Source organism: Alligator sinensis, unplaced genomic scaffold (genome assembly GCF_000455745.1).
Source record: "Alligator sinensis unplaced genomic scaffold, ASM45574v1 scaffold1368_1, whole genome shotgun sequence".
In the NCBI taxonomy this organism is placed as follows: domain Eukaryota; kingdom Metazoa; phylum Chordata; order Crocodylia; family Alligatoridae; genus Alligator; species Alligator sinensis.
In genome coordinates, this window is record NW_005842725.1 from 290,455 (window position 1) to 314,421 (window position 23,967).

General features: G+C 40.9%; 1 protein-coding gene across 4 annotated transcripts in view; it reads left to right on the forward strand.

The window, feature by feature from the left end:
* The window catches only part of CDON (cell adhesion associated, oncogene regulated), a 103,456-nt gene that overhangs the window by 59,236 nt on the left and 20,253 nt on the right, over positions 1-23,967 (forward strand). For 3 of the 4 annotated variants that reach the window (XM_025216306.1, XM_025216308.1, XM_025216307.1), the window contains exons 9-19: positions 3,145-3,437; positions 7,357-7,531; positions 9,017-9,145; positions 9,301-9,322; positions 12,201-12,208; positions 12,782-12,988; positions 14,762-14,943; positions 16,691-16,796; positions 20,943-21,065; positions 21,965-22,192; positions 23,440-23,714. In XM_025216306.1, coding sequence (XP_025072091.1) covers positions 3,145-3,437; positions 7,357-7,531; positions 9,017-9,145; positions 9,301-9,322; positions 12,201-12,208; positions 12,782-12,988; positions 14,762-14,943; positions 16,691-16,796; positions 20,943-21,065; positions 21,965-22,192; positions 23,440-23,714 — 1,748 coding nt within the window. The remainder of the gene's footprint in view (positions 1-3,144; positions 3,438-7,356; positions 7,532-9,016; positions 9,146-9,300; positions 9,323-12,200; positions 12,209-12,781; positions 12,989-14,761; positions 14,944-16,690; positions 16,797-20,942; positions 21,066-21,964; positions 22,193-23,439; positions 23,715-23,967) is intronic. The other variant, XM_025216309.1, reaches the window with a different exon arrangement.

A 23,967-nucleotide genomic window follows, 5' to 3' on the forward strand; every position in this document is an offset into this window, starting at 1 on the left:
CAGCATGCTGCAGAGGGGCTGGCTGGAGGTGAGGGTGCTGCAGTGCAGGGCTAGTTGACAGGCAGCCCTTGCGCTGTAGCACCCTCATGTCCCAGCCAGCCTCGGTCATTGTCTACACATGCGTTGCACCACATTAAATAACTCCATCACAGGATAGTACGCATGTTGGGCAGTTCTCCAGCGGAGGTACTTTACTGTAGCCTAATAGCCCACATCTGTAGACGGTGACATTTCACAGCTGAACTAATTAATCAACTCTTCAGTAAAGCACATGTGTTGATGCACCACCCAGTGTAAGGGTGCCTTAATTGGCATAAATGTAATTTTAATTTTAAATGAGCGTCCCTTGAGCTCTGTGCTGTTGGCAAGACTGGTGCCAGTACCCAAGCTAACTAGTCTGCAGAGTTAACTAGTTTAGGTGCTCTATGGCCTACACCAGTGCCCCACCTCCTGCCTCCAGTGCCTCCATCAGTAGAAGGGCATGCATTTAAGAAGAGATTGGTATAGAGAAGCCTCTTCCTGTAGCTAGAGGAACGGTAATACAGAACCTTTCACAAACACAACTTTCACTTCAGAATTTCTGCAGTCTTGCAATGAAGTTTAATTAGAATCCGCTGTTAATATAAAGCATGGTAGCAACCCAGCTTTCTATCAGAGATCCAGGGTTTTAGAAGCACTTCTGAAGTCACTTGGTTTACAGCAGAAATAGTGTTGTTACCTGAGAGAAGTTTAACAGAGTAGCCCTCTGTTCTTCTGTGGCATGTTCCCCTTCCCCTACCTGCTGAAGAGGCAAGAAATTAAAATATATAAAAAGAATAATCTAGTGACCCTGGGTTCCTTATTCCCAAAAGTTGCTATTGTGAAAATATTGTTCCTGCACTGAAGGCACAATGTAAAGAGAGATCTTGTTCTTTTATTGTAATTGTATGCGTTTGTAATAATATGACATATGCAAGCTTCCAAAAACAGGAACAAAGTTTTAACAGCCAGAACAAGGGCTCTGTTTAAAGTTACACTAATCTGCTTTTGCTTCCATATTTGTTTCTAAAGACTTGTCCTTGGATAACAAAATGTAACTGAAAGTCAGTGGGATTTAGGCTTCTAAGTATCTAAGGGCCATATTTTTTTTTTTAATTCACTAAAGGATTTTGAACATGAAATCAAAATGTTAAACCTTATTCCAGAACTCGACCTGGGGGGTGGTAAAAATCCTGTGACTTTGCCTTAAAAATCTTATACCAGTGAGTTCAAAAAATTACATGTTTTATATACTGCTCTTTATTGAATTTTGTTGCACTGGTTTCTGATTAGTGTTTGGATGGAGATTTTGGGATTGATTTTGATTCTGGCTGTGGGACCTTGCTGCCTGTTGAATCATAAGGATTCTTAAAAACTATTAAGTCAAGGCCAGAAGATGCTTACAAATAAAGAATTTAAGAAAGCTATTATTTGAGCAGATATATCAAATGTATACCAAGTGACCTAGGGCCCTCAATCCAAGGCCTTAGGTTTTTCTGTTGGCATAGCTCTGCTCACTCCAGGGGTTTGAGTATGTCAGCTAAGGAGTGCATTCTCCCTCTCCCTACGCCCACGCTCCTTGCTGACATGATGTTAAGGCTTTGAATTGTAGGCCTGGCATTAATCTAGTTAAATCATTTTCAGCACTTTTGAAATGTTACCAGTCTTAACTAGTGTACACCCTCTCCTCCTTTGTGCTATCCAGCATTGACCGTGATTAGTATTGCATGTTAATTTCCTTTAAATGCTAGGAATAAAATAGGATAAGGGAATAAAATAGAGATGCAGTGATTAGAAAGCCAAGGAGAAAGTTAATCTGATTAAGAGAGTGAAAGAGGTAATGAAAGAACCCTACCGTGCATACTGAAATGTAAGATGCAGATTCTTGACAAATTAATTGAAAAATTAAGTGTTGTGATGTGTGGTGTAAAGTCAGAAATAATTCATGGATCAGAATTGCCTTAATAAGAATTGCTATCCTGTGGTATCTGTCTGTCTGTGAGTTGAAGCTTCAGGACTAAGTAGTCATGACTGTGGGTGTACCCACACCAGTGTAAACGGCAGGTAATTTTCTCATGCACCACAGTCCACTTCCTTGTTTTAGTAGGTATCAGACCATATCGTGCCTACCAAGAAATCCTGATTACCCATCACAATACAATATGCTGTCAGATTCTTCAATCAAATATAGTGTTTCTCTAATATTAAAGTGTAGTATGCATTACCTTTCTCACTGTTTTATGTATTGTACTAGATGGTGTTTCATAATGAGAATATCAGATAATATTTCTTCTGTCTTAAGCAAGTTGAGGTCTGGCCCTGAAGATTTTCTCCTTGTGTTGCTTCATGCTTCTGTCTCCAAACTTTATAGCATTCCTAAGTAAAAATCCAAATGCTTTTGGAGAACATGTCTTCAATTTGAAAGCAAACCTTTCCTCCCCATCCACTTCCAAGAAGTGGCCAAAAATAGCAGCCACACTTGTTGCTGGTATTTTAATGGAGGTTTAAAGGAATCTCAGGCAGCCAAGCTAACATTGCTTAGGCTTTACATTACCAAGGAATTTGTTTGTTTTGTAAACCAAGTTCCCTTCATTCCCTTCCCCCTTCCAGACCCTGGCAAGTAACATAAATCTGTACAAATCTGTGAAAGAATGAACAAGACTAAGAACATCTGGTAATCTTAAATTGCAGTGTGTAACCTCAAAAAGCTGCATCATTTCTTTCAGGATTCCCAATACCCAACCTGCCAACCCATTGCTTTTGGGAATTTTGACAAGCGGTGTCAACCCAAGTTCCTTGAGAGTACTATTTGTCTCTAATGCTTTTCTTTACTCAGCTCTTTCTTTATTTCAGAGAGAGCTGCAGAATGGGAAGGGCATATGCTTTTTTTTTTTTTTTAAAGAAATACTGCTTCTTACTACAGACTGACTCTAAATTAACCTTACTGTTAGTATTCTTTTTTCAGATGAGCTTGACTGGGCTTTGTTTGGCTCTATAATGGTTATTACTGATAAAAATTGTTCACATCTGAAGCCATTTAAATTGCATTAACAGAATGACCTTAACGTACTCTGTGATGCAAATAGTTGTTGTTTTGCAGAAATAACTAGGACCTTTCTTCTACAGTTCCTTTTGAAACTAGTACAAAAGCTGAAGAAATCACTACTCCAGAGACTGCCCAGAGTGATGAAGGTGGCAGAGATTATGATACAGAAACTGGGTTTTCGAGTTTGCCTCCAACAAACCTGCATCTCGATGAAGTTATTACAGAAAAAAGTCTTAGTGGTGCTTCCCCTCCTGAAGCACCAATTATCCTCAGTCCTCCACAGACTCTCAAGCCAGACATGTACAACTTGGTGTGGCGTTCTGGAAAAGACGGCGGGTTACCTGTCAATGCTTACTTCGTGAAATATCGCAAGGTAATGCTCCTTTACAAATAAAGAATAACTCCAAAGCAGGTGCAGTTCTTACTTTTAGGTTTTCTGAAAAAAGGTAGCGGTATCAGGCCAGAAAGAAATGAAAATATCATTGAAACATGGTTTACTTTGGTCCTACAAACCATCTCTTCAGGGAGGACTGACATTGGTTGCAACTTTGCTTTATCTGAATTCACTGGGAACTTACTTAGCAGAACTCAAGTTATTGTTATTTCAGTATCAGTCTAATATTATAAGCCTTAATCTGTCTGTCTGGCCATAATGCTTTATTTGCGCTCTGATTGGCTGACTGAAACAGCCAATCACAGTGTGAATAAGCATTTGAACCGGAGGTGGTGGCGCGGCAGAGCACTGTCATGATGGCGGGGACACGGGACTGAGTGGGGGGGGTGAGGCCAGCACAGCTGGCCTTGAACCCCCTGGCCTGCTCCCTGGACGCAATGGCAATGGAGTGGACAGAATGGGGGTGAGGCCAGCAGTGCTGGCCTTGCCCCCCCACCCCCACTTCCTGCAGGTGGCAACGATAGAGGGGAGGGGGGGCGAGGCCACCAGAGCTGGCCTTGGCCCCCCGCCCCTTGCTCCTTGGAGGTGATGGTAGCTGTGCAAGGGGGGAGGGGGGTGTGGCAAGGCCACCGGTGCTGGCCTCAGGCCGCCTTGCCCCTCCCCCCTTCCATCGGCACCACCTGCAGGGTTGGCACGGCAGTGGTGGGGGCAGGAGTGGGTGTGCCATGGCAGTGGTGGGGGGAGGGGTGGAGTGGGTCTGGGCCTGATGCGAGAGGGCGTGGAGGAGGAGCAAGCCCGAGCGGGGGAAGAAGCCAGCCTGCTGTGGCGGTGGGAGGGGGGAGCAGCAGGTCCAGCCTGGCCCTGTGCAGCAGCGGTGGGGGGAGGGAAGGAACGGGCCTCCTACCCCCCCACTTGGGCCTGGGCCCACTCCTCCTCCACCCCCACATTGGCCCCAAGCCCGTTCCTCCCATCCTCCCGCTGTTGCCAGGTCGACCCGGGCCCATTTCTCTCCCCCCTGCCACAGTGACCCGGCTTCTCCCCACCCTTGGGCCCACTCCTCCCCTCCCCCTGCCACTGTGGCCGGTAGTGGGGGAGCGGGCCCGGACCCCAAGCAGCAAGAGGGAAGGGGGGTGGCACAGGGCTCCGTCCCTGCCCACTGCCCCCTGCCCCCCCCAGTCATTCTTGACAGGCAGTTGGCTAATGATTATTACATGGGCCGTACTATGGGTATTTCCCATGCTTCTGTGCTTTGCTGGTTGCCCCCTCCCCCAGTTTCTGCTGCTGTCAGGGTATTTTTAAGCCTTCCTCAGAGACGTTGGGTGTTGACTGCAGCCAAGGCCCTGGATTTTGACTAGGGTGTGCCAGTGCGTCTGCTGGGACTTAAAGCCAGAGGTTCCTGTCTAGAGAGTTTGCCCCTCCACTGATCAACATGTTTGGGGTCAGGAAGGAATTTTAGCTAGAGGTGTACCAATACATTGGTCCGATATCGGATCGGCAGTGATATAAAGAAAATTGACTATCTTGGAAATGATCTGATGTGGTTGATATTAAGGCCATTAAATGCTTTGTGCATGCGTGCAGCTGCAGTGCAGCACATAGATGGTGAGGAGCATAGCCTAAAAGTTTGGAAAGCTGTGTGCAGCTGGTAAGTTTGTTGTGGTGGAAGGGGCATGAGGGGGCAAGTCAAGGCCCCTGCGGTGAGAGACGGAGTGGGGCTGGCATTAAGGCAGGGGTAGGGGCTGCCCAGCCAGGGTGGGTGTGGATTGGAGCCATGGTTTGTCCAGGGGGGAGGGGGCTGCAGCTACCCCAAAATTCACTTTGGCTGCCCCAACTCCCCTTCCCAGTGCCACCGCCTGCCCCAGATGCAGCACATCTGGGGCAGCCCTGGCCCTGGCCCTAGCCCACAGCAGCAGCCCACCCTGCCCTGGGCAGATCCAGAGGCACACACCCCACCATGTCCTCTGGGGGTACATACAGTGGCAGGAGCTGCACATCCCCCTTCACCCCACGAGTTGCTTGTGGCTCTGTCCCGCATCCTGCCCTGCTCCGGCTTGATCTGCCCTCCCACCCGTACGTCCCTTCCCCCTCCCCTTCCACCACAACAGACTTATCAGCCGGACACTGCTCTTCAAGCTGCTGGGCTGCGTATCGGAAATTGGATCGGTATCAGCCGCTATGCCTCCTTAAAAATCAGCTCTAATTGATATTGGCCTCAAAGATCTCTGTTGGTGCCCCCCTAACATTAGCCCATGGTCAGATTAGTACAGACCCTGGGGGGTTTTGCCCTCCTCGTTAGTAGGGGCATGGCCCTCTACCTGGGATTTCTTGAGTGCAATATATTAACACCTTTTTTTAGAAGCAGGACATTGACTGCCATTTTACCTGTGGCAGGTTAGGGTGTTATGTCTTGCATTGTGTCGGGGTTCATGGTAGTTTTACACAATGTTTAGATTATGGATTTCCATAGGCTAGTTGGGATGCTGCCTCAGGCAGATGGTTGGGATGACCTAGGAGGTCCCCTCAGGCCCTGCCTGTCTCTGATTCTCTGGGTGAAATTGAACTTGGATGACCTATATACAACCCTAGTGATGCTAAATAATATTTAACTTGGTAGGTCTGGTTATAAATCAGATTTGATACCTGAATCTGGACCATTATGTCAGTGTTTGCTATGTATGTAAAAGAATATTTTAAAACTGAACTAGCAGGTGAAAGAAAATTAAAGTTTTTAAATCTTTTCTCATTTGTGTCCCAGTCTAGAGAGGAAACGTCACAAGATATTGATCTGGTCAAATCATGGATATAGTATGCGAAGACCTGTTTACATAATATCTTAATCGAAGATATTTGATTTATGTAAATTGTAGGCTTACAAATCTGACCTTTTTGGAGGGTTTCCCATCGCTAGTAATTCTTTTCCGTACTGAAAACTTTTTAAAATTACGTAGTTCTTAGCAAGAAGTTTTATCATGATTTCTAGGACATCACTCTTCTGTTGTAATTTAGTTGATTTCCTCTTTTTCCAAGATTTTTTACTAAAATAATTGGGGAAAAAGGACTTGTCAGTAAGCAAGCCAAGACCTCCAGGAACAGCTTTCATAATCAATAATATTTAAATTATCCTTCCATATTTTTGTTAAAATTTCATGTTGTTTAGCTTGCTGTTTTATAGACTTGAAGCCTTTCTCTTTGGCTTGGATTTGAAGTAATGTCCTTCTCAGAAGTTCAAGTATTCTCTCTCCTTTGCATGATGGAGGTGATGAATTCCCTGTAAAACAAAAGCAAATGTAAAAATGTAACATTAAATTGTTAACCTTTCTGCTGTTGATTTCCACCCTCAGAAAGTAATCAAGCAGTTAAAATTGTTTTGTTATGTGTTGTATCCAGTAAACATTTTAAAGATCTTTAAATGCATGAACAGCTGGGATAGTTCAGGGCATAGACCGTTCTTATTTAGGATATTGTCTTATGAAGAGACACTCCCATCTAATGGCTATGTGGCATGCTGCTTAAAATCAGTTGATCTCATTCTAGTTTCTTCTACACAGGCATTCACAGTAAATACCCAGTGTAATTTGCACTAATTATCATAGATAGCTGTCTCAGCTGAGTAACTAGAGGTTGAACAAATTGGGAGACAATTTCTCAAGCCTAAATATGGAAGAGGGTTGCTCTTTCAAGTCAAAGATCAGGTTTATTGAAGAGTCATTGTGAAGGAGTATACAGAGCTGTTGCTTATGCTCTGCTAGCCCTGTGGTTAAAGACCTTCTTCTTGACACTGTCAAAAGCACATAAACTAAGTAAAACTAGTTTATCATGCTTCAGTGCTTTGGCATGAGTTCCCAGAAAATTTAGCTCGAGAGACTGTCATGTTACCTTGTGGTTCTGTTTCGGTTAGCTGGATGACAGCATCAATGTAATGGGAAGCTGGAATACAATTCGGGTCCCAGGAAGTGAAAATGAACTTCGTCTCACAGAATTGGAGCCTTCAAGCCTCTATGAAGTTCTAATGGTAGCAAGGAGTGCTGCTGGTGAAGGGCAGCCTGCTATGCTTACATTTCGTACTAGCAAAGGTAGGTGCAATTATACTCTCCATGCATAATAGCTATCACAAACTTCCACTAATTTGCATTTTCTCACAGACTTGCTTGCTGTAAATTTAGCTTCTTTCCTACCTTGGATAACACATGACACCAGCAGAGCCTCCCTATGCCTGACGAAGGGTGTTTGTGCCCAAAAGCTTGCAAAGACCTTTTTTCCACCTATTTAGTTGATCTAATAAAAGATATCACATCTACCCAAAGAATCTTGCCTAGCTATCACAAAAACATTTCTGTAGCTTAAAATGTCTGTGGGAGTCGGTAAAGCTGTTTGTGAAAACAGGCCATTCCTTTCATATTTAATTTAATTTCTACTTCATATTTAATTTTATATCTATCACAATGAAGGCTATTAATAATTTATTCTAGTACATAGATGATGGTATGTCACCATAGTTGTTTAGCAAAACGCACTGAAGTCTTGATTGTGTTGTGCTACTTGTTCCCAGATGATTTTTTGAAACAAACTGTAGCAAAGGCAGCTACTTTTTTTTTATTGATTTCTTTGCTGAAAGTAGATAAGCTGGAGTCAGAAAGCAGCCAGCCAACAGTTGGTCTTCACCTCGTAGTATTGCAGAGAAACTCAGTCCTGATTGATCATTCTATTCTGGCTGCCCACGTGTAAATGAATGTAGTTACTTCTTTCTCAAACTGTGAGCTCCCTCTAAAAGAGCCCTTAGCTTTCTTGAGCAGAAATGTGCATAACAAATTGTTGTGCTAGTTCTGAGACGCATTAAATTGTGAACACTAAACCTATTTAAATAACTTTATTTTTTTTTTAAGTTCAGGGTTAAACTTGGGTCCAGGTGTTTATTTTCCACTCTACTTAAAACATTACTAATGCAAAGGATTAAATGACTTGCCATAAGATGAAAAACTAGATGTTATAGTTTTAAAAAACGAAATAACAGAAAATTCAGTAAAATCCTTAATTTATTTCCAGATGCATAGCCATCTGTGGTCAGTAGTATCCATTTTAATTACCATTTTTTTATTTTTGTTAGACCTATTCTGTTGCTATAGTACTTTTATATGCCCCCTTCTTCACTGACTTGGCAGTTCCAGTGCAGTATAAATCATTGGAAAGTCATGCAGGAATAATTGAACTTCTTACCTATTATACAAAGCAAAGATATAGAGGTGGAACAACCATACGCTGCTAGGCAGATATGCAGTAATTATGTAGGCTGCTCTGGCCTGAGGCTTGAATAGGTCTGTGGATTAAAGTGGTGAGAGGATTTTCTTTCTTGTCCACTTCTGCGGAGCTCCTCAGTGCCCAGCTGGCCTGGCAAATGAGACTGGGAGGTGGTGCCATGATTGTATTCCAGTCAAGGATTTACATCTTGTATAAATGCAGAAAGTGAGTGTTCTGTGAGAGGAAGCTGTGACTAGGTTTTTTTTCTAGCAGTGTCTTAACAAATCACCAAGCTTGTTTATTGTATATCAAACATTTATTAGAAAGAGCACCATCCTCGAAAAACACTCAGGCCCCATCTCCACCAGTTGGCATTCCTAAACATCCTGTCATTCAGGAGGGGACAAATAACTTTGGTGTGGTCCTTCCAGATCTATCTCGGCATAGTGGAGGTAAGTGTACAGGTTGTGCCTTATTCATGTATTCAATGTTACAATGCAAAGCAAGATATATTTAAGAAACTTCTTAATCCCAATATTACAGTTCTCTACTTTTAGAATTCTGTTTTTATTTCTGTTTATTCTTTAGATCTGTCTTCCTCCTGCAGGTTTTTTCTCTTCTGAAACATGGTTAGTAAAGTTCAGCTATAGAGTAAAAGATCATGTGGCTTATGCTTTTGAGTAGTAACTAATAAATTCATCCCTAGTCAGTGAGGGAGTCCCTTTAAGTAGCTACCTAGGGCTGCCTATACATGTGCTTGTTCACATTCTAATTAGAACACTTTGGAGCAGACCCGATTAACCGGGGGCCCAGTCAGCCCATTAATCCAGGGCCTGGTCAGATTAATTGAGTCTGTTCCACGTTGTAATTAGAACGCTGTAGCATTGCCTCACCATCACGTGTATTAAGCCCCTACACATTTGAAATGGCGGATGTAGTGCTTTAACTAAACCTCTTGTAGAATGATAAGATTAGATAAAGTGTCCCAGGGCCATTTTAAAATGTACAGAGGCTTAATACATGTGATGGTGAGCTGTTTTAATTAGAGTAGCTCTCTGGGAGCTACTCTAATTAAAATGTCCACACCCCTGACCACATGTATAGGCAGCCTAAGTGTCTCCAGTCATTGTTATTTAACAGTCAGTTTGTAAAAATGTGGTGCATTTCTAATGAAAAAGTTTGTTAAATACTGGGAACATCTACACGTGCATTTAGGGTGAAGCAATAAAACCCCATTTCTAATGAAAAAGTTTGTTAAATACTGGGAACATCTACACATGCATTTAGGGTGAAGCAATAAAACCCCTGGAGCCCTTTAAGCCAGAGTAAACTGCTCCCGGGCGCAACATCTTTATGTGTGCCTAGGACAGCAGCAGTTTGAATCTGGGTGAAGCCTCAGATGGCTGGGCTGACGGTACAATTTATGTCCACAGTCAACATCTACACGTGCGTTTCAGTGCAGTTATTTACTCTGCCATAGGATAGTACTCTCCTCAACACTATCTTATGGCAGAGTTAATTGGGTTACTGCATCCTAATACCGGCACATGTGTAGACCTTGATGCTTTAGCTAATTAGTCTACTCTGCAGTAAAGAGTACATGTAGATACACCCACTGAGAAGTTTGACATTGGAGCCAGCAAGCGGGAGTTTAATTCAGTGAACATTTTAAAGGGCATTTACTTTTAATTCAGTTAGTTTTAACTCATTTTTTTTATAATTAGTTTCATACTTCCCCCCAGATTCTCATGGCTAATTTGTATAATCTATGATACCTTTTTCTGTGTTTATGGTTTTCTCTCAACTAGCTTGCAAAAAGCCCACGTGTTTAAGAGCAAGGGAAATAAGTTACATATAGGTGTTTAGTTTTTACCAGAATTGCTGTTCCCCCAGTAGAAAACAGAAGTGTGCAAAGGTTCAAACTTTCTTACAGAACAAAAATGGCTGTTCTGGGAGAGAAATAACCTCCAAAGCAACCAAGGTTAAATTGCTCCTAGGACAGTTTCTCCCAGGAGACTGAACGTCTGCACACTTTCGCATAGCTTAACTCCCCCTCAGGAGCAGGAGGAGTGGAGCTGGGAAAAAGGCTCTTGTGCCTTTCCAAGACTGGGGTCACTGGTTTAGAGAAGAAATGGCGGGGGGCAGCTGCTCCAACCTGTCCCATAGACCAGGAAGGAAGGTCAGGAACAGCTGCCAGCTACTCCTGGCCTACTTCTCATCCCAGAGTTCCTGATGTGAGAAGTAGCCAGAGGCTTTGCTGTGCTGGTCCTTCTACTCTGCTGCCAAGCACCAGGAGCTGATAGAACAAAGTGCTACACCCTGCCTGGTTCCCCTTTCCTTGCCACTCAGCTGAGCAGCAGGGGCAGGGGCAGCGATTCAAAAGCCAACACAGTTGGCAGCCAAGCAAGCTCTGTTCTCAGCTCTCCCTTGCCTCCCCCTGCTGGCAATTTAGAAGCCAAAGGGGTCAGGAGTTCGGCTTGGAGAGCCATACGCCCAGCTCCTGACCATGCTGGCTTTTCAGTCACTGCTTCTGCCACTCAACTGATATGGAGCAGTATGGGGCAAAGCAGGACACCTGGAGCCTTGCCACTATGCTGAGTGCTCCCTCTGCTGCTATTGACGTAGAGGAGAGCAACCAGGGAACTACTCTGATGGGGAGAACTAGGTTTCCCACCAGGGAGACTTGTCCTGCCCAGTCATCTGATTGGCAGGAAGGGAGGGGCATTCTCCTGCTTTTCTCCAGCTGCCAGTTGCCACTTGGTAGCCCACTCCTTTCCGTGGGAAGGAAGAGTACAGGCTTTCAATTAATGGACTCCCCTAAAGGTGAGGGTGGCTCAGAGAGCAGCCCTTTCATACCCCATGGCTGGAAAGCATGCCTGTGAAGCTCTCCATCCAAGGGGCTCGAGGAACATCTGTACAGTTCAGCTCTCTGGCTGGTTTTCTAACAGAAGAAATTGAATGTCATTTTGAAAGTAAATGCCCTTTTGAAAATCTGTCTTCTCTGTAGTTTCCTAGTGATAGTCGAGTTGGGTTTCTAACCATAACACACACATTTTCTTATAGGGGCATATAGAGGTTAAAGGTGTTCCTGTAAATATCTTACTGTTAAATGCATCTTGAGCTCCCTGCAGTAGAACATGACTTGGTTATTGGGGAGTTGTTAGTGATGATAAATAATATGAGCACAAGAAGTACAGCATTTTAGAAGTGTCCAACTCTCACAAATATACAAGTCACTTTTGAAAATGAGGGTTAACCTCCTAGGTGGCTTAGCCACTTTTTACAATTTTTACTCAAATAAGCTCTTAAGAATTTCAATCCATTTAATACTTGAAAAACTTTTTTGCCTTTCTGTTCCATATTAAATTCCTCCCTTTTTGCTGCCATGCTGTTTTAACAATATATATCAACCAGTGTAGTGAAGACTTAAAAATGTCTTTTTGATCAGATATACTAACATCGCCTCTTTCCATTCTCTCTGTTCCCACTGCTGTCTGTAACTTCAAGTGAGTGCAGTAAGTATTAATATTTCTTGTTGCATGCTTTCTCACTTTGCTTTTTCCCTTGCTACCTATAAATAATATTAAAAACAATCCAGTCCATAGTACCATTTCTGACTTAATGTTTTCCCGAGTCTTGAAATTTCAAGTTTTTACTGTTATCAAGTTGTTATTGTTAATTTAGTATGTGTACATCTTTTTGTAGTACCAAGCAAAGGATTCAGATACTAGCATGTCCATTTATATATTTGGTCAACAAAATGATGGAAGTCCCCTGTTTTCCAGTAACATACTACTATTCAAGAATGTTTATTTATCCAAAATTTAATTATTGGTCTGCAAAGCAATCAACATGGACATACATATTGTCATTTACTAAGTTTTGTATAAAATTTAGGATTATAAAGGGATAACTTCAGATGCACCTTTCATTTTGTATAATGGTGTCTGGAAATAAAGGATTTGTGCTCTGTGATGTTTGACATAGTTGTTCTCATTTGATTAAACTAATCGTAGATATTTACCATGAAGAACAAGTTTGTGTTTTTTCTAACTCCTGTGTGAATATTCTTCAATTTCCTGTTTTAGTTCCTGAGGCTCCAGATAGGCCTACTATCTCAACAGCATCTGAAACATCAGTCTATGTCACCTGGATCCCACGAGCAAATGGTGGCTCCCCTATCACTGCTTTTAAAGTAGAGTACAAGCGTATGAGTCGAAACAGTGACTGGCTAATTGCAGCTGATAATATCTCTCCCTCTAAATTGTCAGTGGAAGTTCGTAACTTGGAGCCAGGTATTAAACTCTCTTTACACTCCCATTAGTATATTTTGTTCCTTAATGATCATTCTCTTGTAAGGAAAAGCTGATCTGAATGTTTTTAACATCAATCCAGCGGGTGATACTTGTTTAAGATTAAGATTACTAATCATGTAATAACGATTACATTTTAACCCGTAGTTGACTTACCTTTAGCTGGGAATTCAAGTTACTCAAATTGAAGCTGATTTAGCTTTTTTAAAAAGGAAACTGTTGGCCCCAATATTTTTCTTGTTGAGGTTTGCTAGTGATCGGTATACACTTGCTTTAAGCTTTTCCATTGATTGTCATTTCTAGTAACAACTAGAGGTACACTGATACTTTGGTCCATATCGTATTGGTACCGATTAAAAGGAAAATTGACGTTATTGGCAATCGGCTTTTTTTGACTGATGTGGCCAATAATGTCGCTGGTAAGTGCTGCATGCATGTGCACAGCTGCAGCATGCACACGGCCAGCCCAGCAGCTTGGAGACAAGCATGGGGCTGGTAAATCTGTTGGGAAGGGGTGAGGGAAAGAAAGGGGCATGATCGGGAGTGGGTGCAAATCAAGGCCCCCACAGTGAGGAAGAAAGTGGGGCAGAAGCAGGCACTGCCTGGGTGGGTCACAGGATAGAGCCTCGAGTGGCTCATCTGGGGGTTGCGGTGGGGGCAGCTCGTGCTGCTGCGGGCAGGGTGAGGGCAGGCTGCTGCTGGAGGCTGGGGCCAGGGGAAGTGCCAGCCTTTTCCCTGCAGGGGGTTGGAATGGGGCTGCGCTCAGGGCGGGCAGCGGCAGCACTGGGAGTGGGGGTTATGTGGTGGGCTACAGCCCTCCCTGTAGCCCTCCTCCCAGCAACACCGTTGCCCACCCTGGCCCAGCCCCCCCACCAGGAAGAACCCAGTGTAGTCCTCAGTCCCAAGCCCACAGCGGACAACCCGCCCTCACCCCACACACAGATCCGGGGGGCACATGCCCCCATGCCTCCCCTGGGGGTGCATGCAGTGGCAGGAGCTGCCCACCTCACCCCCGCACGCCCTGAACGAGCTGCTCGTGGCTCTGTCCCGCGATCTGCCCCCGTCCCAGCCCTACTCCCTCCCTCATCATGGGGGCCTCCATCTGCCCACCCCTCCATGCCCCTTCCCCCCCCCCCCCAACACACTTACCAGAGCCCCCCCACAACAGACTTACCAGATGGATGCTGTTTTCCAAGCACCCAGGCTGCATATTAACAATCAGATCAGAATTAATAATTGGCCATCGGTATCAGCCCAAAAAATCTTTATTGGTACACCCTAGTAACAACTAAATTTACATCATGATTATAATGTGCTTCCCTGCATCATTCATTTTTTGTTTGCTGGTTAGTGCTATTGGGCTAAAGTACAAAAGAACATCATTTACTATTAACTAGACAGAAGTGCAGGGATTTTTTATAAGTAGGCAAGTGTCTACAGTCTCCAGAATGGCAAGCAAATGGTTTTGTGAGATCCACTTGCCTAAATTGTAACAGATAATACCTGCTTTAGAAGAGAAAAATAACCAGTTCTAGCCTTCGGACAGAAAATTCCTTTTCAGTCTTTCAGAACAGCATGAAAGAATGTTGTACCATAGTTAAGCATCTAAAACCAATGAGATCTATTAATTATTAAATAATTTTTAGAAACTCAGAAAATAGAGGCCTTTCTGTGTTAATGTTTGAAATGCTTTTAAAGCCTCTTTTAGTGGGGGGGAGTTTAACTCATCTAATTTTCTCTCTCTGTCTTTGAAAGGGGTCATGTATAAGTTTCGTGTGATCGCTATTAACAATTATGGAGAAAGCCCACGAAGTGCAGCTTCTCGACCTTATCAAGTAGCTGGCTTTACCAACCGTTTCTCAAATCGGCCCATCACAGGACCTCACATTGCCTACACTGAGGCAATCAGTGACACTCAAATCATGTTAAAATGGATTGTAAGTGCAACTAATTTTGCTCGTTTTGTACCTATGGATTGATTCTTGCTGCTTTGGCAATTCACTCTTACGCAGGATAAAGAACAAAGCATTCAAGTTTAACAAAATAATTGTTTCAGTCAATACTGAGCAGTATTTATTATTTTGAGGATCATGGGTGATACAGGAAAAGAACACTCCGCTTTCTTCTCTGTATATTTGACATTTTAAAATGTAGAATATGAATTTTCTTCTAACAGATGTTGATAGCAACAACCTTAACTCTTCCAAAGAGTCAGAAGGTGCTATGTGATAGATTGCTATTGATATGTACACTCTAGGAAGTCCTAACCAAGTCTCAAAATCCTATTTTCAACTGAGAATTTTCTGTGAGCTGCAACTGATGAGGAAATATAGCCAATATGAATTCCATCTTGCAAAAAAATTCCCCATTTCCTGTAATTTCATGTTTCTTAAACAAATACTTTAACGTCCTTATTGAAATCCAGTATATGCAAACAAAAAATAACAATGTTTGTGAATTATAGAATACAAGGTATTTAGGATAATTTTAAATGCAGAATCTTTAGTTCTACAATTTTCTAAAGAAATCCAGCTGTAAAATGCAAAGAAAAAACATTTTAATCAGAATTTTATGATTTGAATTCAAAAGCTGTGAAATCCTGAAATCGGTGTTGTATGTGCACATTTAGCTCTGCATTACATTCAGCTGTTGGAAGGATGACCACAGTCTGTTTTCAAAATACAGTGACTCTTATAAGACTTTTTTCTCCTCTTAATCTCCCTGATTTCATTATCATGATGGCTCTGGTTTAGCTTTATTGATTCAAGTGCTTTTGAAAATTATCTGAGTTTGCACTTTTAAAAATGACATTGCATGAAAGTGCCTTTCCCCACTGAATCATAAAGTTGGCACCAGATCCACATTCCTTCCTGTGCTTCTTATGAGTGCCACAGCATGGGCTTTTTTGTTCAGTTCAGAATTGCAAGTCCTTCCTCATTCTTCGGTACACATGAGACTGGGTAAGATGTGCTCTAACAATTCACAACATTTTATGTGACTGGATGTTTTACTGTTTCACCTTAGCCACAACTATAGATGCAGTAGATCTTCCTTCACTTCATTCTGTACAACTTTTATATGAAAAAAAATCTACTATGCATTCTGAGGGTTGGTTTGTTTTTTGGGGGGGGGTTGTTAGTTTTTTGTGTTTGTTTTTTTTTCCAGCTTCATAATCCTCTGTCAAATCCAGTATGATATTTCTCCAGCACTGGATGTCACTTAATTTACATAGTCATTTTAGTTTTTAAACCTCATCTGGTTCAGTTGTAAGGATGTTCATAGTAAGATTTAAAAACGTTTTATGGTAGGTAAGGGGTGGGGGGTAGGGAGGTTGTGCTTTTTGGGGGGAGTGTGTGTTGGGTAGGGAGGTTGTGCTTTTTGGGGGGAGTGAGGGAAGGGAGGAGGTATTATTCTTGTACTTTCAGTTCAAAGATTCCAGGAAATTCAACCTTGGACAGGCTAGCACAGAAAAATTATCTATCAAATTGGGCAGTTTCAGACACTTATGAACACTTTGGAATGGAAAATGGGAAAAGAATGAAAATCGTTATACAACAGGAACTTCTGTGGTCTTTTGCATCTACTTCTTACTGAGGAAAATTTCTTTCAATGTTTAATATTGTTCAATCATCATAAAAGCATCAGGTTTATTTTATAATGCATTATTTTGGTTCTCTTTTCTAGTATATTACTTCAAGTAACAACAACACGCCCATCCAAGGATTTTATATATATTACCGCCCAACGGACAGCGACAATGATAGTGATTACAAGAGGGATATTGTGGAAGGTATGGCATAGTATACACAAGCCTTTGTACGCACCACAAAATTAGCCTTTAAAGCAGCTTAAATGCCCTTTTGCACCAATTTTTAATGGTGTTGCTGTTTGCACATTCGGTGGCGTATTCTGCTTTAAATGACTTTGGTACGTAGCAAGATAAAACACTTCCAAGGTGTTTTGGTTTGCTACCTGACAAAGAGCAACAGAACACGGGCTGCTGGAAGCTGACGTGCTCAGGGCTTGATGGGCCCTGCGCAGCTCGGGCTGTGGGACCCGACAGCAGCCCATGCAGGCAGGCTCCGCTAAAGGAAAAAAAAAAAGCAGCGAGCCTGAAGAGGCAGGTAAGGGTTGGGACCCCACCCTCGTGTACACGTCACAGGGGTTTAGCTCAGTTTAATTCTCCCTAAGTTGAAGCAGTGTTTTTAAAAACCTACCATTTCAATTTGGGGAGAACTAAACCAAATTAAATCCCCTTGGCGTGTACAAACATCCCACGTGATTAGAGACCGTACGCTAGTTACTTTTCAAGGAAAACGCCATATAGCCATGATGGCTGCATTGCATATAAATCTAAATTACTTTTCCCAAAATTATTTATTTGTTTATTTAACAAACTGCACACTTTAATGACTTGTTTGCATATCTTAACTACTTGGCCTCAAATTCTGTCTACACATGAGCTTTTTTCTCTTCCTTCTTTAGGTCGTGACTATATTGGAATTTAATGGGTTTAATTTTTACTTTTACATTTATCTACTTATACCAGTAGCTACAATGAATTGTGTACTGAAAACATCTGATACAGATGAAAATGTATAAATTCAGGTTAATCCATTAGTATACTAAAACAGAGGTTTCCAAACACTTTTTTATTGCGTCCCCTCTTCCATATTTACCAGCTGCCTGCGTACCCCTACTAGCATACATTATATATTTTAACCTCTTAAATGCTAATTATTATAATGAAAATTAAATCCACTGTTACACAATTTCTCCCACATACCTCCAGGGGTACACTTACCACAGTTTGGGAGCCCCTGTACTAAAGCATAGTTAGCTAACATGAATGACATTTAAATCAGTTTAAGTACATTTCCATTAGGTGTTTATAATTGTTTAACTAAATGGATTTTGGATAGATGGATGGATTGGAGCTTTCCAAAATAGATAAACCCTCTAGCTTTGCTTGCAAGTTAGAAAACATTTTCCAGTTACTTTGCTGTAGATGCTTAATTGCCTTTTATTTTGTAATATAGGGAATATATTCTACCTTCAAATATTAGCTTGTTTGACAGTTTACCATGATTCATATTTTGCCTTTTAAACATGTTAACTGGGTAACCAAATGGTTCGCTGGATCAGTCTGTGAATCTTTAGATTGCAACTTCTATGGAAGAAGTTATTACACGTTTTTATACAAAAAATTAGGGGAAAATCTTTTTAATAGTCTGAACTAAATAAATTGAAGCCTTGTTCTGTTCAGGTGAACTGAGTGAGTTGTTTTTTGGGGGGTTTTTTTGCTGTTAACGTAACAGGATCAAGACATTATTTAGAAAATTGCTCCATACTTGACATAGACCGCACAGTATTACAAGGTGACATAAGCTTTAGCAGACTATAGAGCAGGAAAGGTTTACTGTCTGTGTTGGGAGGATTGCTTAAAAGAAGCTTATGCATTCAGCAGCGTTGTCTGTAAATATATTTTGGCTTTCTGGGACTCGCAACTTGTGTGTTTATAAATGTTATGCACTGAGCAGTTAGTTAAGTGGGCTCCTCTGTGCTGTGAAATTTGCTTATTTCTGATTTTTAGGTTTATGCATACTGAAATCTTTGTAGCAGTCTGAAATGATTAGCAGCTGGTCTGTTGTGCCAAAGCCTGGAACTAAAATTTACACGGTGGAAACTTTAAACATTAAGCTTTTCTCTAAAATAGCTAAACCTAGTCTCAATTAAAATATGAGCCTTTTTTTTTTTTTTTTTTTTTACATAGAATGTAGATGGAAACATATGATCATTAGTTTAGATGCTTTGTCTTTTGGATTAACTCCTACCCATTACAAATGACTAATGTGCCTTTATTTATCTTCCCTCAGTTACCCTCAAATCGATGTCTGATTTTTGACAGGGGAATTTGTCTTGTAATGGCTCTGTCACTAGTGGAGGGGGAAAAAACTGTTGTGATGCTTGTGTTAGCTAACTAGTTGCCTGAGGCTTTCATTACTGTTTCCTGGTAAATCTTGTCTTCAGAGGAGAGACAAAAGCTTACAGAAGGTTTTTCCCCTATTAAAATTGTCACAGACTACATGAATTTTATAAAAATGTTTGTTTGTATCATGCAGCTCTCCAGAGTCTTCTCCTTTCAGCAGAAGCAAACTAAAACTTGTCCTCACGTGCTGAGATTTTTCCTTGTTGCTTGGATCCTGGAGATTGAATTTTAAACCTAAATTCAGTCTGATGTCAGTTGTTTAAATGTTTTTCCTTGCTAATGGTGCATGGAGAGCACAGTTAAAGTGCCCGTACTGATTCCAGTTCCACTAATGGTTTAAAGCGGAAACCTAAAACCTGGTGTAGTAATTACTGAAAGGAATGTTTGGGGGTGGAAGGAGAGAGAAGACAGGAGTAAGCCTTGGAAAAATGTGTGCTTTAGGGATAGGCCAATTCCAGCTTCAAGCAATATTTAAATAAGTTATTATTTGGGCCATCTGTTTAATTTAGTGTGTGTGTGTGTGTGTGTGTGAGATCTTCAGCTTCAGTTGTGTATTTCATCTCCTGAATCTCTAAAAGAAGACAGTTTAAAGGATTTTTCTTTGAGTCATAGTGTAAGTCACTATCTTTTCTAGGGTATTTTAGTTATACAGCCATAGGATTTGTACCTTCACTTTGATTGTGTTGAGTTAGAATGGAACTTGGTGCCACCCCTGCTGGTCAAGTGGGCTTTATTTTTTTTTTTAATTAATGCTTAAATCGTGGTGGTGTGACAGTTTCTTAGAAACAGTGGAAACAGTTCAAGGTAGTATTTTCTAAGAGGGATTAGAAGTTCTCAAACAGTTAATTAAACTCACCAAAAAGGCCTGTTTATTAAAATTTGTCACAAGTCTGTGAAAGTAAAAACTGAGAGTGATTTATACTGGAGTGCTTGGTACTTCAGGAGGGAGTCTAAATGAGACCTTGGCCGGGAGCCAGAGTCGACAAAATCATTTTATTAGATTGGAATCCATGCCCTCTGAGATGAGCAGAATGAAAAAAGGCAGATCTGTTATCTAAGGGTGTTTCCTAGGGTATTTAATAAAATATATTAAACTACTTGTGGCTTCTACTACCTGAGAAGCCCAAGCATCAGCTCCAGCTCATTCTTTCCAGAGAAAACAGCCATGTGTTTAATTGGGACTTCAGCATTTTTAGATTTTGAAGACACCTTCATTTTCTTACAAGAACTGAGGTGGTTTCACAGTGCTTTGACCAAATTCTGAACTGAAAGTAATTACATTTTCCCTATCTCGTCCTCTTGTTTCAGTGATATTTTTGTCCTCGCTGCTTGCTCTAAACATTGTAATAATTTGTATTTTAAGCAGATGACATATTCCAATCCAGCAGTGTGTATATCAGATGGATGAAGGAAATGTTATGGATAGTATCTCATTAATTTGTCAAGTGTTTTCGACTCTTTTAGGAAAAAAATATACCAGTAATTCTAAATGTGTAAAACATGTGAAGAACAATATATCCTCAAAAGAAAAGCTCTGTGGAAGCTGGAGCTTCTATTTTTGTGGGAAATTCTGCCATTTTAAAATTTCCCATAAATAAAGTTTCCAGAAACATGTATGGCTGCGTTCTATTCCAAAAAATGTCAAAATGGAAGATTACAGTTTTGTTAAAGCCTTTTTCTTGTTTTTATTTTTCTCCCCAAAACAACATTTTATCAAAACTGACACATTCTTTGCACAGGTAGAATATTATAAAGATAATATTCCTTCTGTACTACAAGGCAAAACTGCAACAACCCAATGCTTTTTCTTTGCCAAAAGAAGAGAGCCAGAAGCTGTATTTTCGTCTGTGACTTAAAGGGTACACTGCCACAGCCACACAGTTGTACACATTTAGTTCTGTCTTATGCCCAACAAGAAAACAGTTAAAATTCCTTCTTTTTTTCTAGGTACAAAGCAATGGCATTTGATAAACCATTTGCAACCAGAAACATCTTATGATATTAAAATGCAGTGTTATAATGAAGGTGGTGAGAGTGAGTACAGCAACGTGATGATCTGTGAAACTAAAGGTGAGGAGGCAGTGCCTCTATATATCTCCAAGATAAAATTCCTGAATTACATTGCCATGTAATATAAGTTTCCTTATCTCTTAAATATTTCTTTCTAAACCTGGTAGGCTAGAATCTGTTTTGCAAATGTTAAATATAGATAGCTCATTTAAAACCTTGGCGGCAGCACCTGGTGATCAAAAGCTTAGTCCTAGAAAATTAATAATTACAAGTCAATGATTCTTTGAACAGTATGACCTAGCTGCAGTACAGTATGCGTGTGGTGTGCTAAGTAGCTGTTAAGTGTGTAATTGATGTGATGGTGTCTTTTGCTTGACTGGAATCATTTTGACTTCCTGCTGCTTTTCTGGAACCAGGTAAGATTTCTATCTGACTCTTAATAATTTCTTAAAGAATGACATTTTAGAAACCAGGTTAGCAGCATTCATGTCAGACAAAAGTAGGTCATCTGGCAATGGCTGGTTGGTAGAAATGAACAGTGTGGTTTTTCCTGACCTCAAAAGTGGAAAGGTTTGTGTGTGTTGGGAGCTGAGATTTTTTCTGTGTTGGAAGTTTGGTGCAGTCTCTCATAATGCTTAGGTTCACTTGCTCATTGGAAGTGTCATATGGCTTAAGTGAGTATGCTAGGTAGGTGGATAATCAGCATTTTCCAAGGAAAATAATTGCTTGTAATATCCAACCTCATCAGTGTGTGTAAAATATATTGAAAACATTCAATATATTTTGAGTCGGATATTTTTTATCTACAAGATATTGGAGCGCTAATTTCCAGTGTTTCTAAATTTGTGAACAGAATGTATCTGATTTAATTGCAAGTATATAAACCTATGGAATACCTCTTCCACAGACTTCTTGTTCCCAGTTGTGTTCATAAGAAAATGTATGTCTCTTTCAATTAGTGAAACGCACACCTGGAGCCTCAGAATATCCAGTGAGAGACCTGAGTACACCACCTAATTCTCTTGTTCATGGTGTTGGGAGCAATGCTGGTCCGTCAAATGGCCCTGTTCGGAGCAGTGACATGCTGTATCTGATTGTGGGCTGTGTCCTTGGTGTGATGGTCCTTATTCTCATAGTTTTCATTGCCATGTGTCTATGGAAGAATCGTCAACAAGCCACCATGCAGAGTAAGTTATTCTTGGTTTTCTTTTCTGTAAATGTAATGTGTGTGTATATATATTATCAGAGTAAAATTAGAGAGAATTCAGATTTTAAGTACTATAAATGAGGAACGTTTCATCCTCTTTCATGATAAGCTGGGATTTGATTAGGAATGCAAATGGAAGTTTCAGTTCCTATTGAAAAACAGTGAAGACTATTTGTGACAATCATGTTCTCTGTTTCTCTGTATTGAGACTCATACAAACTACTGTTCACTGTTGGATTACTTCACTTTTAGAGATGCCATTCTGTGGATCAATTAATACCCTGAACAAGCAAAGAGCCTTAGGCTTATGTTTGGCCTTAAGCACAAGGACAATCTCCTTACATTTAAGTGGCAGTACTCACATGCTTAATATTCATCACTTGATTAACGCATGTTCCTAGATAGAAGCATAAACCCCATATTTTGTCTATCTCTTACTTTTTTCTGGAACAACAGATATCCTGTGGCACATTAATGAAAGCAAGGAAAAGAAGAAAAAAGAAAGGAGGGAAAAAAGGGGAAAAAGAAACCCCCCCGTAAAGGATAACCATAGTGTTGGCCAGTATTCTCCATGCCAGCAAAATTTTGTTTGATCTCTAAAGCTGTGGGAGGGCAGTTAATAAGCAAAACCTGCCAGTTCCCAACTAGGAACATTCTGTAAAGTACTTTCAAATACTTGACTCCTGTAAGTGCTGAATGGATAACACGAAATTCTATTCCCAGAAAAATACTCTGATCTATCCGAATCATACATTAAATTATTACCTCTTTTCTGGTACATTAACTAGCTTTGTTTCTACAGTTTCCAGTTAGTTTTAAATGCGATTCTTAATTCCCTTCAACAACTCAAACTTGTACAAAACTTCTTGTAGAATAAGGCAGAAGGGAGGGGGTTTTTTGTTTTTGTTTTTAATTTGTTTTGTGTGAAATGTTAGACAGAGTAAGCTAAACAGTCTCCACTGTGCACCTGTTGATCAAGCAAATGACTCTATTTTAAAATAGTATTTTTAGTGATCAGTATCTTCAGTGATAATAAACAATTAAGTACTACAGCTTGGGGGTAATAGAGAGCCTGGAAGGGGTTTATGGTTTTACTTTGTCCCTGAGACACTCTTCCAACTTTGCTTGTAATTTTCAAATAAAAAAATAATTCTTTGTCTTATACTAAATATGTAGCAACATTTTGCTAACAATGTATTCTAATTGTCACTGTATCTCTCTTCTCAGAGTATGACCCTCCTAGTTACCTCTACCAAGGGGCAGATATGAATGGGCAAATGAATGAGTATACTACGTTACCAGGCACAAGTCGTGTCAATGGCAGCATACGTGGAAACTTTATTGGCAATGGTAGCCTCAATAATGGCTGTCCACACATCCATCATAAGGTTTCTAATGGAGTTAATGGGATCATGAATGGAGGAGCTGGACTTTACCCAGGGCACACCAACTCCCTTTCCAGGACACACATGGATTATGAACACCCCCACCATTTAGTAAATGTAAGAGACCTTTCACTAATAACGTACATCCTACTTTTTACCTTAGAATGTATTCAAAGCTGTAGAAGGAAACTTAGGCTAGTCAGATCAATAGTGAGTCCCATAATAAGTGTTAACTCTCCCTTACACCAACTTTGTCTCGTTTGAGGTGAGTTGCTTTTGATGTTCCTAATGTTTTCATCTTACGGATTTCATATTAACTTATGACCAGGGATCCTGGTTCTCCCTTATTTTAAAAAAATTGCAAATTCTG